The 17,404-nt window shown below is 31.7% G+C and overlaps 1 protein-coding gene across 3 annotated transcripts in view; it reads right to left on the minus strand.

Moving 5' to 3' along the window:
• The window catches only part of LOC139516381 (uncharacterized), a 341,046-nt gene extending 324,026 nt beyond the window's left edge, over positions 1-17,020 (minus strand). For all 3 annotated transcript variants that reach the window (XR_011662951.1, XR_011662950.1, XM_071306450.1), the window contains exons 1-5: positions 16,895-17,020; positions 10,802-10,968; positions 7,463-7,647; positions 6,554-6,674; positions 6,011-6,186 (exon numbers count right to left, since the gene is read on the minus strand). Coding sequence is in view for 1 of the 3 variants with exons in the window: in XM_071306450.1 (XP_071162551.1) it covers positions 6,011-6,080 (70 nt within the window). In the remaining 2 variants the exon portion in view is untranslated. The remainder of the gene's footprint in view (positions 1-6,010; positions 6,187-6,553; positions 6,675-7,462; positions 7,648-10,801; positions 10,969-16,894) is intronic.
• Between the last annotated feature and the right edge of the window lie 384 nt (positions 17,021-17,404).

The raw sequence follows: 17,404 nt of genomic DNA on the forward strand, positions 1-17,404 counted from the left end.
ATTTTTTCTGACTGGAATGAACTCCCCAGCGATATTGGTTATTGTATCAGTTAGTAAAGTACATGTTTCTTGAGTGTTACAAGTCACCATGTCTTCACATAGTATTTGGTCACACTTGCTGGAGAATCCATTCCAGTCAGCTTTAGCGTAGTTCCACTTAAAAACTGATTCATTTTTATAATCCGGTTTTTCATTAAGTGTTAATGAAACCACAAAATGGTCACTACCATAAGTTGAGCTATGATCTACTGCCCATGTGGCTTTGTGGCTAATATTTGGACTAACAAGTGATATATCTATACATGACGTTTCTAAATTTATTGGATTTAGTCTGGTACAACTTCCATCATTAAGAATGACTATATTGTTATTGACTATGAAATTATATAATTCTCTCCCTTTAGTTTGGATACTGTTACTACCCCATAGAGTATGATGGGCATTAAAGTCTCCACACATAATTATATCATTTTTAACTTGTTTGAATATGTTTTCATATTCTGCTTCTTTAGTATTATTAGCACTGTCATATATATTTATTATAGTAGTTGTTTTGTTATCTATTTTAATATTAAAACTACTATTTTCCAGTTTAGATATTATATTTACTTTTGTGTATCTAATATGATCTCTACAGTAATATGTTTTCATATTCTGCTTCTTTAGTATTATTAGCACTGTCATATATATTTATTATAGTAGTTGTTTTGTTATCTATTTTAATATTAATACTACTATTTTCCAGTTTAGATATTATATTTACTTTTGTGTATCTAATATGATCTCTACAGTAAATTGCTGTACCACCCCCTTTTGTGTTTCTAACTGAAAATGTAGCTAGATTATATCCTTTTATTTTAGTATGCTCTTCTTCATTATTATACCATGTCTCTTGTAGACATATAATATCAGGTATTTTGCTTGTTTTGCTCAATGACCATAGGTATTCTGGACCATGAGCATTGAAACCTTGACAGTTCCAATGAATTATATTTAATGTATTAGTCAACATTTGACTAAGCAGCATAATTAATTTTATTATAAGATACATTTTAGATTCTTTTTGTATAACTGTATATATATACTACTCATACCTCTCTTAACTTACAAGTTCAATAGCTCAGTATAGCTGTGCAATAGTTCATCAGTCTTCAACTTTATACCCAATATTTTATCAAATAATCTGGTCATTAAATCACAACATTCTATTGGGGATTCTAGTGCTTGTAGCCTAGTAAATGCTAGTAGTATTAGCAGTGCAAAATCATTTAGACCTTGTTGCTCTGTTATTTTATGGGTATGTATTTTTGAACCGTTGGATTTAGTTTCTGTTGCAGCCTTAGTGGCTTGACTTGCCCTTTTCTTTTTAACTTCTACAATGGCCTCTTTAATTGTGATTTTATCACTGTACGCCTTTTTTAATACCTTTTGTTTTTCTGTCCTAGTAGGACAGTCTTTGCTATTTGCTGCATGTGCACCTTTGCAGTTTATACATTGCACGGTTTGGGAGGGACACTCATTAATGTCATGTCCAAGACCACATTTTCTACAGATAACAGCATTTCTGCATTGTTGGTGCATATGATCATATTTTTGACATTTGTAACATTGTATTGGTCTAGGTATAAATGGTTTGACTTTATACCTTGTAAACCCTATATTTATGTTTTCTACTAATTGTGCAGTGTTGAAGAATATCTTCAAGGTTTTTGATAGTTTTTCTTGTTTGCGACACAGAGTCATAGTAAGTTAATCTATTGACCTTAGTCACTTTGTAGTCTTTCAACACTCCCAAGACTTCTTCTTCTGTCAAGTCTATAGGAGTGTTGTATATGCAACCTATAGATGATTCCTGAGACTTGGGAACAGTACATTTTACTTGCCAGTCCCCAAGTCTCTGAGTAGCTAAAATACTTCTAAATTGGTAACTATCATTACATTCTATGATGATACCTCTTCTTGTACCGTTTACCCATTTTGGTGTACCATAATCTAGACTCTGTATAAGTCTTTGTATTTTGATTGGATTTTGCTGGCCCAATTCTACCTCTTGGGCTTGCATAATGACTAAGTATTTTTTAGGTTTAGGGGGTGGGGTTTTAGCATGGACCACGGTTTTCGGTTTGCGTTTCACCGTAGACCTTACTGCTTGGCTATATGATATATTAAATGGTGGAGTAGACCCTATCCTCCTTTTTTTGGAAGACTTTTCTGAGACAGTATCAAGTGATTCCATATCCGAATCCTGACTAGAAGTCTCTACCATTGAGTCACTTGACTCAATTTCAGAGCTAATCTCTTTACCCTTTTTACGGTCGTAATAAACAACATTATCTATAAAGTCATCAACATCAAAACCTTGACTAAAAGCCATGTTTATCTTTTCTTATTTTATTAAGAAAACAATAGATAAACTTTCAGAGTAGGTATATTTGTTATCAACTAATGTATTTACTAAACAATGGTGGGAACTTTTATATATGAAAAGTACTCACTATATGTGTGTACTTGAAAAAAAATCCTAATTAGTACAAATATTAGTTATTGGAACCAAATAAAGTATTAATTTCTATCTATTAGTATTACATATTAGATATTAAAGATATTATAGATGAAAATAAACTATACTTATAACAATAACGTTGTTTGTGAACACTGGTCGGTGATTTCGGAGCTACGAAAAAACACGTCTATTCAACTGGAAATCTCACTACTAGCTGTTACTAAGTATTATAAGTTATGTAATTCTAATCTTTTGATCTTCATTCAGTGACATCTAGACGTCACGGTTCACCATTTCAGGTGTGAACAACATTTCGTATGCATGATATACGGGAGTTAGTTATAGTTATAGACACAGAAATGTAAGAAAAAGAATTAAAATGAATTTACGGGAGAAATAAGTCGCACAGTAACTGGATAGCTGTTGTATATTTTTATATAATTTGCATAAGTTCACTTTTAAATGAATTATTATGACTTCTGATTACTTTTGTAACGATAAAATAGTGAATTATTTTAATTGAATAAATTTATAAATAAAAATAGCCTTCTAAACACGAGTGTATGAACTACAAATTGTACTTTTTCAAAATTAGAATCGGCAACCTTTAATATTTCAAACAGATTGCAATTATATAATTTAGTCCATCCAAAGCGATCTTTATTTACCTATTTAAGAATTAATGTTCTCATCAAAATATTTTAAATCTCGCAACGCATGAATACTTCAGCTATTTGAAAAAAAGATGTTTTAACAAATTGAGAGGAATTTAAGAATGGAATCGAAAAATTACGAATAGATATTCTTTTCAAGTGTGAAAAACGTCAACCAAATTTATTCATAATCGGGAGCGTCCTGATTAAAATAGTCTTTTTTCTCACAACGTATAATACTTTAGTAATTTGACCAACGATGTTTAAAAAAAAAAGACAACGACATTTAATGTCATCTTAAAGTCTGTTCAACTGGCAAGAATACCCCTAAAGCGGACAAGCAGTTTTTTTCTTTAAATTGCTGTCATTGAATATCAAGAAAGAAAATAAATCCCGAAATTAATTTGAAACTTTAATACTCAATAGTTTTCCTAGAAAATATTCACATCCCTTGGGGTTTGTTAGTGTACGTCCAGTTGCATATATTTTACATGAATGTCGGAACAATTGTGATGAAGTCGAATTTCTTCCTTTATTCGAGAATTATCTAATTGATATATAAATTTGTGATTTTACTATGTTCATAACTTCGATGAACCGAAGCAAGTTATATATCGACCTGTATTTAAATCAAATTGTTCCTCTTCTTCTTCCTTTTCTTTTGGTATACAATAGTCTATCGAATTCGATGATTACATACTGTTGGCATACGTGGACTAGTCTATTTACAAAACTGTTACCCCGATTTACACAAAATGTATGTTTCTTTCTTATGTTCAATGTATACATGTATATATTTTAAATTGCGATATAGCTCCGTAACTTCACGGCTATACAGGCGTAGAAACGAATCGTCGACAAGTGCGTATATTTTTTTAAATCAATATTTCAGGTATGTTCCAATCTGTCCTTAACTATTGACAACGAGTATATATTACATTTTCCCAAATTAAACCTTGGAAAACATGTAAATAGATTTATATTTCATCAAATCTTTTTCTTTGTTGGTATTATTTATATTTTTATAAATAATATTCTTTACACCAGTAATGTTATTTATAAACAAGCGTATGAGTTTAGTAATGACTAGTATATTATATCACTTTTGGACACGTAAGACAGAGATGTATATTATACACCTGATAGTTCAAAATGGAGAGTTATAAGTTATCGGCCGTGTACACTGATCAATACCTACAGAAGTGAAACGATGCATGAACTAGCAAGCCCGACAGGAAATCGCTTGAATACCTGAACGTGTCACCTCACACCCCTCACAATACCTTTGGAAGTAATACCTTCAGCCATACTGGTGATCAGATGAGGGACGATACGAATTTATTTGAATAAAATTTATTACTTTAAAGAATTATAAACGAATTAGATTTTCGAAAACAATTTTCACGGAACACTTATTTATGATTTGAAGTTTGACTTTTTAACTAATTCCAATATTAACAGTTTAAAAATAACAGACTATGGTTATTTAAAAAAAAATAAGAACATTTTCCGTATCAAGTTAGTTAGTCAGATAAAACAACCGTACGATTGACAGGATATCGACATGCAAATACGATTACATCGGTTACTGTAGTTTTGGTCCTTTGTGGTTTATAGACATATCGTGATTTTTAATCGGAGAAGATGACAAAATGGCGGAAAGCAGAGAATTGATACTCTAAATTTAAAATCGATGGTGATCTCTTACCTAGCGGAATAAAACTTTAATATCTATAAATTTGAGCATTTCTATACATAATGGACATAATATCAATTTTTGATTTTTTTGCGAAGTTTCCCTTTAAGTTAAATAAAACTATAAAAGTCACATCTTCTTTTTTATACACAACTCTTAAAAATTGTGAACTACAAAATAACAGTATTGCATAATAGTCGTGAGGATATATATGACAAACAATCATATTTAGTATGACGATCATACTAAAAATGATTGTTTGTCATATTTATAGCAAAAGCTCTGTTGTTATTACTGTGTTTCATAAGGACAAATGATGAAAATAATTATATATTACTCTACACGCCAAAACGAGAGCCATAAAGAGTCATATTATATTCTCATTTTTTGTAATTTTGTTTAAATCTATTCTTTTTCTTTGCATTATATATATTGAACTCAAGCTAGAACTGTATGTGTACTAACTCCAAATTCTTTCTTTTTTAATACTTTCGTATCAGTGTAGTAGGACACACATGTTGAAAGAAAGGGATGGCCACTGTAAAGCGACAAATGCGTCCTCAATCTTGGAGCGTGTATATGATTTTATTTTTCCATATAATTTCACTTTTTTTCTTGTCATGCCATTTTGCTGTTTGTACAAAAAAAGGAGCTTGGGGTATATTCAACTTGACAAAATCAGATAATTGGAAAGAAAAACTTAACCTTACGGTTAATCATACCACGTAATGTATGTTTTGATTGGTCTTTGAAGTGAACAAATGTATTCCGTGTACATTGTGAATTTAAAAACGACTTGAACTTTAACTTCCTATTCCTGTGTTTTTGTTACATTTTGACGAAGTGTGAATTATTATGGCGGGTGATGCAGGCATAAGAGGAGTCGCTTATACTGTCGACGCACCCGGTCTCGCTTTGTGTGTGTGTGTGTGTGTGTTGGGGGGAAGGTATGCGGTTCTTTCATTTTTTGTCTGTTACCTTGATTTGTGTCTTCTAAGTCGATTTGAACATCGGTATACTACTGTTGCCTCAATTTGCTTATTTCGCAAATCATATAGTAGCTTGACATCAAGCCAGTATGAACCAAAATAGCAATAATTCATACTATATATTAAAACAGGAAATATGATAGTTGTGTTACAAGCCATTATGTCTTACCTTGTTTTACATGGTCAGGATTGAATCCGCTCCTAAATACTTTTGGTGAACCCCACTCAGTACTGATCATGACGTTATGATATGGCTGATACCAAAAATCGTAACCGATTCAATAGATTCCCGTTCCTATTTTTTCTTAATTGTAAAGCTTTTGCCGTCGATCAAAACAAAACCACCTTAAAGTAATAAAATGAAACGTTTTTAGAGCATACAGCAATAGATTAAGGGACCAAAAATGTCATATTGGGTTTTGGTTTGCACGTACTGTCAAGGAAATGCAGTTGTATCGAAATCTCTTTACTTTTAAAAAAAAGTAAACGACGATAGTTGTTTCATTTGCAATCATACCGCATTATCTTATTTCATATAGTATTTTGTTTTAGTGTCTTCTAGTTGTAATGTTCACGAAAGTATCCATGAATATAATGTCGTAAAATAAACAAATTTGAAAGAGTTTTTTTTTTAAATTGAGGACAAAAAAAATACCATTAGAGAATTTGGGAAAGAAAACTACAAGAATCTAGTTCGTTATGTATAACATGCCTTTTGTGTCTCCTTTCGGATCTCCCATACAGCTAATCATTATATCACCGGAACCAAGACAATGTGTCGTGTGAGGAGCTGACATCCCACATTTTTCTGTCATCTCCCATGGCTCAATACTCTTAATAAAATATAAAACTTTAAAACATTTTTGTACTATATTGTTTAAAGTTTGATATCTTTATTTTGGTATGCTTCAATTGTTTTTGAACTTCTGCTGATTTAAAACCATATGGTACTTCATATTAAACTAAAAAGTTGAATATATTTTATACACCTGAATAGCTAAGTTTTACTATAAAATACGTATACATAGAATTACGTGTAAAAGAAAATCTTTTATTTTATCAGAAAATTGAGAAATGTACTGCTATCGATTTATTGTCTTCCCGAACTCTTATTCGCATACAGCGTTTCCGTTTGTATTGATGTTAACTATGAAACATTTCATTTTTAAATTCGGCAAGCAGACAGCACAAGTTCCATGGAAAACCCACGATGAAATAAAAGTTAAACACATGTGAAATAGATTTAACATAAACCGATTATGAAAGAAAATTTCAATTCGCCAACTCATATCACTGCTATACCAAAATTTAATTAATAAGTGTGAAAGTACGAAGTATATATTAAAACACATGTATACCCCTCTATCTTTTTAAAGGTAATATTTTTGGTTAGCTTACTTGTGAGGTGAACCGTGAAGTCATTATTAGGTTAGGTAAACTACCCTCCTTTAAGAGTAGACTAGTCCGACATATATCCAACCTATATGTTTGTAGGACTAGGCTTCTTCGAAAGTAGGGTAGTATACCTTACCTTATAAAGACTTCACGGTTCAGCTAACAAGCAAGCTAACCAAAGATATTACCTTTGCCTACACACCAAAATGCAAACGGCTGTAATTACCGTGTCTAGTTGAGTTTCCTTTGATCGGTCCCAGTGTCCACCACATATATTCTGTTGCTGTTGACTGATGGTAAAATAAGTCGGTTTCTAGATCTGGACGGATCGTCATGACAACTGGAACATGCATTCCATCCTGTATGATGAAGTTCGTCTGCCACATTTGGCATATGCAGTCTGTGGATAACCTTTAAAAAGATCATCAAAGCTAAAATAACTTCCCAGGTATGTATGAAACTGTTACATAGGTGCATGACTTACCATGTTAATCTATTTATCTTATTTGGCATGGCTTACTGATAAATAGTTATATCAATCAGGCAATTGTTATATAAAAAGCCAATAAGAGCCTCCATCAACACGTGTTTAGTAGCTCTGTGTTATACAATCGTTTGAATCTAATACTTTGGTCGTTAGAAATCTCTTGTTATTCAATGTTTATTTTTAAAATAGAATGTTAATAAATTATGTTTCAACTGAAAATAAGGGACATAACAACGTCAACAAAGTGTGATTGGTATTTTCAAAATCTCTATAATGTAGTGTTCACCTAATATTGATGGTAACACGGTCACCACCGGCTATATATATAGTATCTGCAATTGGAAATATATCCTTGCTACAGAATGATATGTTACCGCTTAACGACATGAAGACTGGACTATGTCATTGTCTCTTTGAATTTAGAATTACTCTTTTCGAATTATTAACGTCACTTTGACATACTTTAAAAAACAAATATTCTGTCTCAGAAATTGCCATTTGCATTTATGCATATTGATGTTATTTATTTTCCTATACTAGTATCAACACTTTTCTTTTAATGATTGAATAGTCACGACAATATAGGACAGAAAGATGCATTGATTAAACCAATAGTAGGCATAAGAAATGACCAAGGTATTCATTTTGCATTATCGGCTATGGAGCATGAAAGTTAAAGGGGTAACTTGAGCAATATATCCGAAAGAGAGATGCGTAGAAGTGAATTAAATAAAAGTTTTGACAAAAAAGAAATATATATCCAACGTATATAATTCTGTCAGGTTTTGCTTCTTGTGAATCACTCTGCTATTGTTTTGCTTTCGTAGTCAAAACTTTTGTCCCTTAGTGTACCTTGTGAAATCACATGCAGACATGTAAAAAAACATGCAAAAATGTGAATTTATTTCATAACCTCTCTTTGGCAGTTCACTTTTTTTCTGACAAGATACTATATAGTTGAAACAAACAAACAAACAAACAAAACAGTGTTCAGTGTTGAGAAAAAAATTGCAGCAAAAACAAATCTATTGACAAAAAGATAAAGTTACCTTTTTAATCAAAATTAACATGTATTAATAAAGATACTGGCATCACAGAATGTGATGTTTTTCTAACACTGCTTATTTCGTCTTAAAGCTAATACTAGTATACTAAATCCAAAACCCATTTGTTTTTCAATCTGGGATAACGTGGTTTATAATTTAGTGGATATATCTTTCTGCAAGTGCGATTAGTTAGCTTGATATTTTGTCGGAAAGGGAATCATGCCAGATCTTCATTTTTATCATGTAGAATCATCAGACAAAAAGTTTTATGTTTTATTTCTACAATAAGTCTTAGCCAGTTTTCCTTTCAAGCAATTACATTTTGCTAATCTTATGTGTCCCATACTGTCAATCTTTTAAGAAACATTTAGCCTCACCACGTTTATTGATGAAATATAGCAATGCCTTTATCGAATATAGCTGAATGTTCCCAAAATAAAAAGCATCTAGAAATGAATGTAGAAGAAAAAAAAACAATTTTCGAATGTAATGCTATTCGGATACATGTATCAGTGAGCTGTGCTCATTCGTTTTGGAGACTCAAGATGTCGTAAAAATGAAACATTTAATATTGTCACTTTCAACATCTTTTCAGTTGCTTGAAAAATGCGTAATGAGAGCAAATTTGTCCTAAAATGTGAGAAACTTAAGACTTAAGACTTAAGATAAAGACTTACTTTATATACAATACCTTGCAATCAGTGGCGTAGCTTGCATGTATGCTCAGATGCTCAAGCATCCACATCATTTTTGCAAACAATTTTTTTTAATAAATATATGATTGCATGTGTTCACAGCAGATACAAACGGTGGTATCCGAATGTTACAAGGGTGAGGATTTGAAAATATCGTCCAATCATTTACAAAGCAGTATGCGTGGTCTTTCCCATAGGATCATTTAGTGTATTTAAGCAAGATGGATAAATCGCAAAAAAAGTTTTCTCTACTTTTTCGTGAAAAGTCTAAGTCGTAGCTTGTCGTCGGCTGCGACAAGCATAGAGGGTGGTTATAACAAGTCCGCATGTTTAGTCTGAAATTGAGCAAGTTGACAATTAAACCGTTATATCCTGATAACGTTTCCTGTGACGCGAAAGACAACGTGATAAAAACTGTATTTGTATAATGGAGTGTCATCATTTCTTTGCTAATGAATACCTTCTCCATCTAGTTACAAATATTTTAATTTTATTTTCAAGAAAAGAGTACCTATGTCCCAGCATTACACTTATTTTATTTATCGAAGATACAAAATATCTGGAGAGAAATAATATAATAGCTTCCGAACAAATGCAATTGGATTTCAGTTATAATTTATATTTCCAATGGGTTCAAAATAGATGATCAGGACTTATTTTCGCAATTGTCAGAGACATTGCTGATGATACAAGTTTCACAAAAAGCTGGCAGGAATTGTATACATGACAGTGCTAACAAGACCAGACGGACGCAGGCCGCCCGGTATTTCCATGTCCACTGCGACGCTTTAAGACAATTAATAAAACAAAAACATTGTGAGGCTTATATTCCGAGAAAGGGGATCAATTCGGTTCCTATATTCCGAAGTTCCATGAACAGAGGTGCCGCTGTACTTGTTATATTTTTGTGATGTCAAGTGTGAAAATTTAACATTAAATATTTTTGAATTGAATGAAGGTACTTTCGAGAAAACAATAAAATTCTGTTGGAAAATGAATATATATTTTCCAGTCTCAATTTTATTATATATTGGTTGGTATTTTGAAATTAAACAAAAATCTAACTAGTGTCGGATTCTATGGGAATACTCATGCATGAATGGGAAAATGTAAAAAAAAAAAAAAATTCTGCATAATATGGTCCCAACATTTTTTCGCCTCGCTCCGCTCGGCCACAATTTCGCACCCACATCATTTCAACCCTGGCTACGCCACAGGCAATACACGTCTTTTAAACAAAACTACAACAGGGTGGGGTTTATTATCGAAAATACGATTCACTGTATATGTTGGACAACACCCACACCACCCCTTTCCCCATCCTCAAAGTACGGTACCTTGCAGTAAGTTGGTGATTTTGGGTCAACATCTACTGTGACCAGGTAATCTGGCTCAACATTCCGTCTGCTTGGTGGGATGATACAGGGAATATATACCAATGTCTCCCTAGCCACGCTCCGCATGGCAGAAAGTGGTGAGGCATATCCAGGTCCTCCGCAACAAGCTGTCGAGAAAAAGAAAAATGTGTTACAGCCGATTGCATTGAGTTTGTAGGCAAAGGTAATAATTTTGGTAAGTTATTGGGTTAGTTGAACTACCCTCCTTTTAAGTTTAAACTAGTCCGACAGATAACCAATCTATCCGTCTGTAGAACTAGGCGTCTTCGAAAGGAGGATAATAAACCTTTTCTAATAATTCCTTCACGTTACATGAATGAGATATAACGAGTCCAGAACCAATCCTTTATATACCAATACATATTCTTAGTATTTGACTTTATTTCATAATCTATTTTGTTCAATACATTATTTTATCATAAATATTTGTTGTTTTTTAAGGTGTTTCGGTTAAGGTTTAACTACCAAGGCTTTTCCTCATCAGGTATCCCAAGCCTCTAACTAATAAAATAATCAGTTTCAAAGTAAAGTTCAAAGCATCCATACGCATAGAATTTAAAAATTCTGCATACCGGGATACCGTTTTCCTTCTTTAAATTGAAGGTGCAGGAGTTCAACAGTAATGTAAAATCTAATTTACGGGAATTCCTTACGGTAGCAGTTAAAGAATATGATGACAACCTGACAGCTGAAGTTGAAAAATACTGGCTAGAGACATCAGCGGCAATAACCAACGGATCAAGCGTTGTCCGTTTGAACGACAGAGTGAGGAGCCTGAAGGATAAATGGGCCGATAATTATAGACAAAGTGCAACCAAGGATCCAAAAGAACTGTCAGATCTTTACAAGATTAAGCAAGAACTTGAGGTACTTAAACAACAAACTGACAAAACTAAACCAGTAAGTGAAATGGACTTGATGAAAAAGGAAATTGATGACCTAAAGAATGTTCTGGGTAACAGATACGGTCGTGGGAACCGTGGAAGAGGCCGCAGAAATTTCCGTTATAATTATTACTAAGACAAGTACAATAATATTTTTACGTATTTCAGTGGAATTATGTGTTTACAGTGATAAAACAAAGTGTCTTTATAATACAAGATGGATATCAAATTTTATTCAACTATAAACGGATGTATTTTATTTGATTATTAAAACAGGTCTGACTACTTTGAATATTGTAGTTTTATCTTATTGATTAGAATTAATTATCACATATATATATATATTCATTAGTTATTAAATCAAGGAAACTTTTGATTATTTTAGTTTAATTAGTTTGCTTTAATTGCTACTCATCAATTGACAGCTATTACTTAAAAGATCGCTTAAGAAATTATACTTATAATTGCTATCATTTTATTTCGTATGGTTTTAGCAATGAGCATTATAATCGTACTATCTAGGTACAAATATTCTATAAATTATAGTTCGTTCGTATATGGATTATCTACAACATCTTCAAAAAAAATCACATAACTTTACAGGTATCATACACACGTAGCAGGATTGTTATCAATAAATTATACACATGACTACGCAAGGGCTAACAGTGCAATTTCATCAACAACCCTTATCTTTACATGAATAGATTATATCTGTCTCAGATTTAATAAAATACATTTCATCTCTCAAATAGTTTTGAATTTCATATATATTCATTTCATCTCTCAATTAGAGTTGAAATAATTATACAAACAAACAAAATAGTTTTGTCACAAAAAAATTTTATACAAATAAATTACTATGAGTAATAGAAAAAGATCTCTCAGAAAAAGGGATAAGAAAAAACGATTAATAAAATACAAAAGTAAACTCCGTATACATAATAATAACAAAGGCCATCTTAAACGCACAAAATACTTTCATGAAAATGTAAAAAAAGCTTTAAACTATATAGAAGTGTTTTCACGTGAGAATCTCACAAACTATGAAATATTAGTTCTTGCAAAGGGATTAAAATTTATTCCCAGTCCAGATGTAAAATACATTAAACAAAATCTCTTACGAGATTTTGCCGAACTAGGTAGAAAAATGCGATGCAAATATCACTTTAGTGATAAAACTAATGCGGACACCAATCATCCTTTTAGAATCAAATCGGGATTTAAACCCTCTTTAGCAAACAACACAATAGAAAATTATCTATTTGCCACAAAGATGGAAATATGCAGACTTAAAATAAACAAAGTTAGAAATAATCTTTCTAAACATGAGAGAGCGGCACTCAAAACCTTACGTTCAAATAATAATATAATTATTAAGAAAGCTGACAAAAATTCATCTACTGTTGTTCTGGATAAAAATCTATATATTAAACAAACACTGAATTTCCTGAACAACAGTATATGCTATGAGCAAATTCATGAATTTAATACGAACAAAATATCCGAAACTATTCAAAAAATGATCAAACAACTACACAAGAAAGAATATATCGACGATATAACATATAAATACCTAGCCAATAATGCCAATATACGAGTGGGACGACTCTATATGTTGCCAAAAATTCACAAAATTAACCATGAAGATAGAAAAAAATCAAAACTAACAAAGATTTCCTTAAAAATATAGATATTCCTGGGAGACCAATTGTATCATTATGCAATAGTCCAATTGAAAAAATTGGTCAATTTATCGACCACTTCCTAAAACCGGTAGTTAGCCAATTATGGACTTATACACAGGACACGACCTCATTTATCAACAAAATAGAACAAATAAGGGCACCGGATGACATAATTATGTGCACTTTTGATATTACTAGTATGTACAATTCCTTAACTCACGATGAAATACTGCAAGCAGTTGACAGAGCATGGTACAAAATATGTCGTAATAAACATGAAATACCTCTACCACCAAAAAAGGACTTCTTACGAATACTTCAATTCATTCTATGCAATAATGAATTTGAATTTAATAACTTGATATTCAGAGAGACATGTGGAATCCCAATGGGAGCCCCAATGAGCCCATCCCTGGCTGATTTAAGAATGTTCGAGATTATAACGAATATTCTTGATATATTTCCTTTTAAAGATAACTTAGCACTGTTATCTTTATACAGAGATGATGGATTCATTCTTTTTAATTCTAGTCAAGATAATCTTACTGAATTATTTAACATTGCTAATAATATACACCCGTTGATAAAATTTACGCATGAAATATCACAATCTAGCATTCAATTCCTTGACGTCACAATTTTTAAAGGAAACAGATTCCTTAATCATAATATATTAGACGTAAAACTATACCGTAAACCTACTGATAACTTTCAGTATCTTAAACGAACGTCAGCTCACCCATCATCGGTGTTCAATGGATTTATTACTGCGGAAATATTGCGTTTTATGAGATCATCAAATAACAAAAAAGATACACTAAAAGAAATTGAAACTTTTAAAACAAAACTTCTCCAAAGGGGATACTCGGAAAAAGATATCAACCCCATTATAACAAATGCACTTCATAAGGAAAGAAAAGATTGTCTAAGGTACAAGCTTAAAAACAAAAGAGCAATGCCTCCATTAGTTTTAGCCACCAAATTTAATCCTTCCTTCAATGGACCAAATAAAGCAATTAAAAAACATTGGCACCTAATTGAACAAAATGATAGCACAAAAACCATGTTTCCAAAACCTCCGATCTTAGCATATAAAAGACACAAAAACTTGAAGGATCTACTTACATCATCCAAGTTATAGGATAAACCAAGTTATAGGATAAATCACAACATAAAAGACAATAGTTATATCAAATCATAAACTGATTTAATTAATTTGAATACAATACATCAATACAAAGTTACCAGGTGTCGTATCCCGGTATGCAAAATTTTAAAATTCTATGCGTATGGATGCTTTGAACTTTACTTTGAAACTGATTATTTTATTAGTTAGAGGCTTGGGATACCTGATGAGGAAAAGCCTTGGTAGTTAAACCTTAACCGAAACACCTTAAAAAACAACAAATATTTATGATAAAATATGGAATTGAACAAAATAGATTATGAAATAAAGTCAAATACTAAGAATATGTATTGGTATATATAGGATTGGTTCTGGACTCGTTATATCTCATTCAAGTATCCCCATAAGAGAAATCAAATTTGAACTATAATGCTATATATTACAGAGGATGAAACATATAGGCTTGGGATACCTGATGAGGATAAGCCTAGGTCTAAAATGACCATAACCGAAACACCTTTTTTAGTACACACACAATAATTATACTACACACATGCAATTGTGGATTTCTAGAAAAATATGGAAATAAATGCAGAAGAATGTATTCCATAACCGGAAATATTTTAATATCATACACTGAGTTTACCAGCTCTTAAGTACTCTAAATGTATGCACATAGAAAATTGAATTAAATACGAAGGATTATGATAAGATATACTGGATTGGTCCTGGACCCGATTGATTTTAATTACAGCTAGCAAGTAAGCTAACCAAAGATATTTCCTTTGCCTACACATTCAATGAAATCGACTGTAAAAAAAATAAAAATACAAGGGGAAAAGTACATTTGAATTCATAGTAGTGTGACTGTACAAACAATATTTCCAGACAGAAGTGTGGAGCAACGAAATGCACAAATACAATAGATAGATAATGTTAGATTTGAAATGTAATTCCAAATTGTTGGGTTACTTCATTTATTATTACTGAAGTTATTTATTTTATTTGTAATACTTGTAGATACGATTTTTGGGTATTTGCGCATACATGTAACGTTGCGCTCTTATGAATTGTTATATTTCCCGTTTTTAAGTTTTATGACGTTTCGCTTTTGACGTACGTTACGTTGTCTAGTTTTTATTCATTGCAAGTTATTTGATATTCGGAGACACATCATTATTTTTATAGAGAGATCATAATCGGTAAGAGATAATTTATGTACATTTTTAAGAACAATATTTATTTAAAGAAGATATATTAAGAATTGTAAAAGTATTTATAAATTAATATTTATTCTAATTAACTTTTTCATTTAACAAGTTACTTATGAAGCGTGAAAGAAAGTGAATCATATTGTTTGATTATTATTATGCTTTTAGTGTTTTAAGTTATATTTTTACTTTACAAAAAGACAAATACGATGTATGTTAATGTGTATTTGTATTTTATTGTAGAGAATCGGTTGTTGTGATATGGTATAAGAAGCCAAAATTAAATGTAATTTTGAAGAATAAAAAATACTTATATAGACCGCATACTCGACTTATCGCCTTATTTGATGTCTTTGATGTGATCCGTTACAGATAATTTTATTAACCAATATCGCTACACTTGATTGCATTTAACTAATAGCATACTCTATATGTACCAAACAATTCAAAAAAAATTGTTTATAACATTTCTTATATCTTATAAGCTTATCATGAAGTAGTCTGGATATTTATTTAAAATTACGTAATTTTATACACCTGACAGGAGAAAAATTAATACTGTTCAAAACACTATATGCGCACATTAAATAAGATGTTAAGAATCACCTTATATATAAAAGATCTTGCGCAATCGGCTTTAACATGAAATCATTAAAAGATTGATTTATTGTTGGTTGCTTAACGTCCAGTGGCAAATATGTCATGCATATTTAGGACGAGAACAAGTTAATAATAAATACAATATGAAGGTCTAGTAATAGAGGCCATGCGGGATGATGGTCGGGGAAATTTGGACTGCCACTGGATAGGGACAGAAATATTGCCTTGCAACATGTCACATACGAACCCCTCAAATCCGCATTAAAAGAAAGCTCAACACAACTACAGCAATCGAAACAAAAACAAAAGAAGAACACAGATAAAGATGATTACTCAAAACCACAAAGAATGTCGTATATAGACGTATAAATGTGATCATTTTTTTTGAAAATGCAGGAACTTAAATGAAAACATCCACATTAGTCAAAATTAGTGCTGCACACTGATCTAAAGACATTCGCAGTCACGTCTTATAGAGCGGTCTAAAAAAATTAAAAAAAATATATTTTAACTTTAGAACTCACCAGATTCCTCTTCACAGTCCGACAATTGAAAAAAGAAGAAATTCTTACAGGTAGCAGACGACTCAACCGTAAAGCAAGAAATTCTTGTCCGGATGTAAAATAATAAATGGTTGACTAGTTATGAATATGATATTTGGTTTGCTGGTTTAAATGCAATGTCATTATATTTTGTAATACGGTGGGTTTTTTTAGAATAGGGACAAGGGGTCATAAATATCTCTTTAAAGTCTTATCTGATCTGTTCTGTCGAAACGAAAGAGGATGGGAAGATGGCTGCTATTGTCAGAACTGAATTTGCCTTTGATTAAAATACCCCAAAAGTTGTTAAATAAATCCTGTGCAAGAGTGCAACTCTAATTTGATCTTCTTCAGTATCAGAGTGCAATATCCACCTCTGTAACTTTCAAGGACAAGTCATTTGCCTTTATTGTAGATCTTACTATGCTGAACATTACTGCTGTTCACAGTTTATCTCTATCTATAATAATATTCAAGATAATAACCAAAAAC

Source organism: Mytilus edulis, chromosome 3 (assembly GCF_963676685.1).
Source record: "Mytilus edulis chromosome 3, xbMytEdul2.2, whole genome shotgun sequence".
Classification (NCBI taxonomy): domain Eukaryota; kingdom Metazoa; phylum Mollusca; class Bivalvia; order Mytilida; family Mytilidae; genus Mytilus; species Mytilus edulis.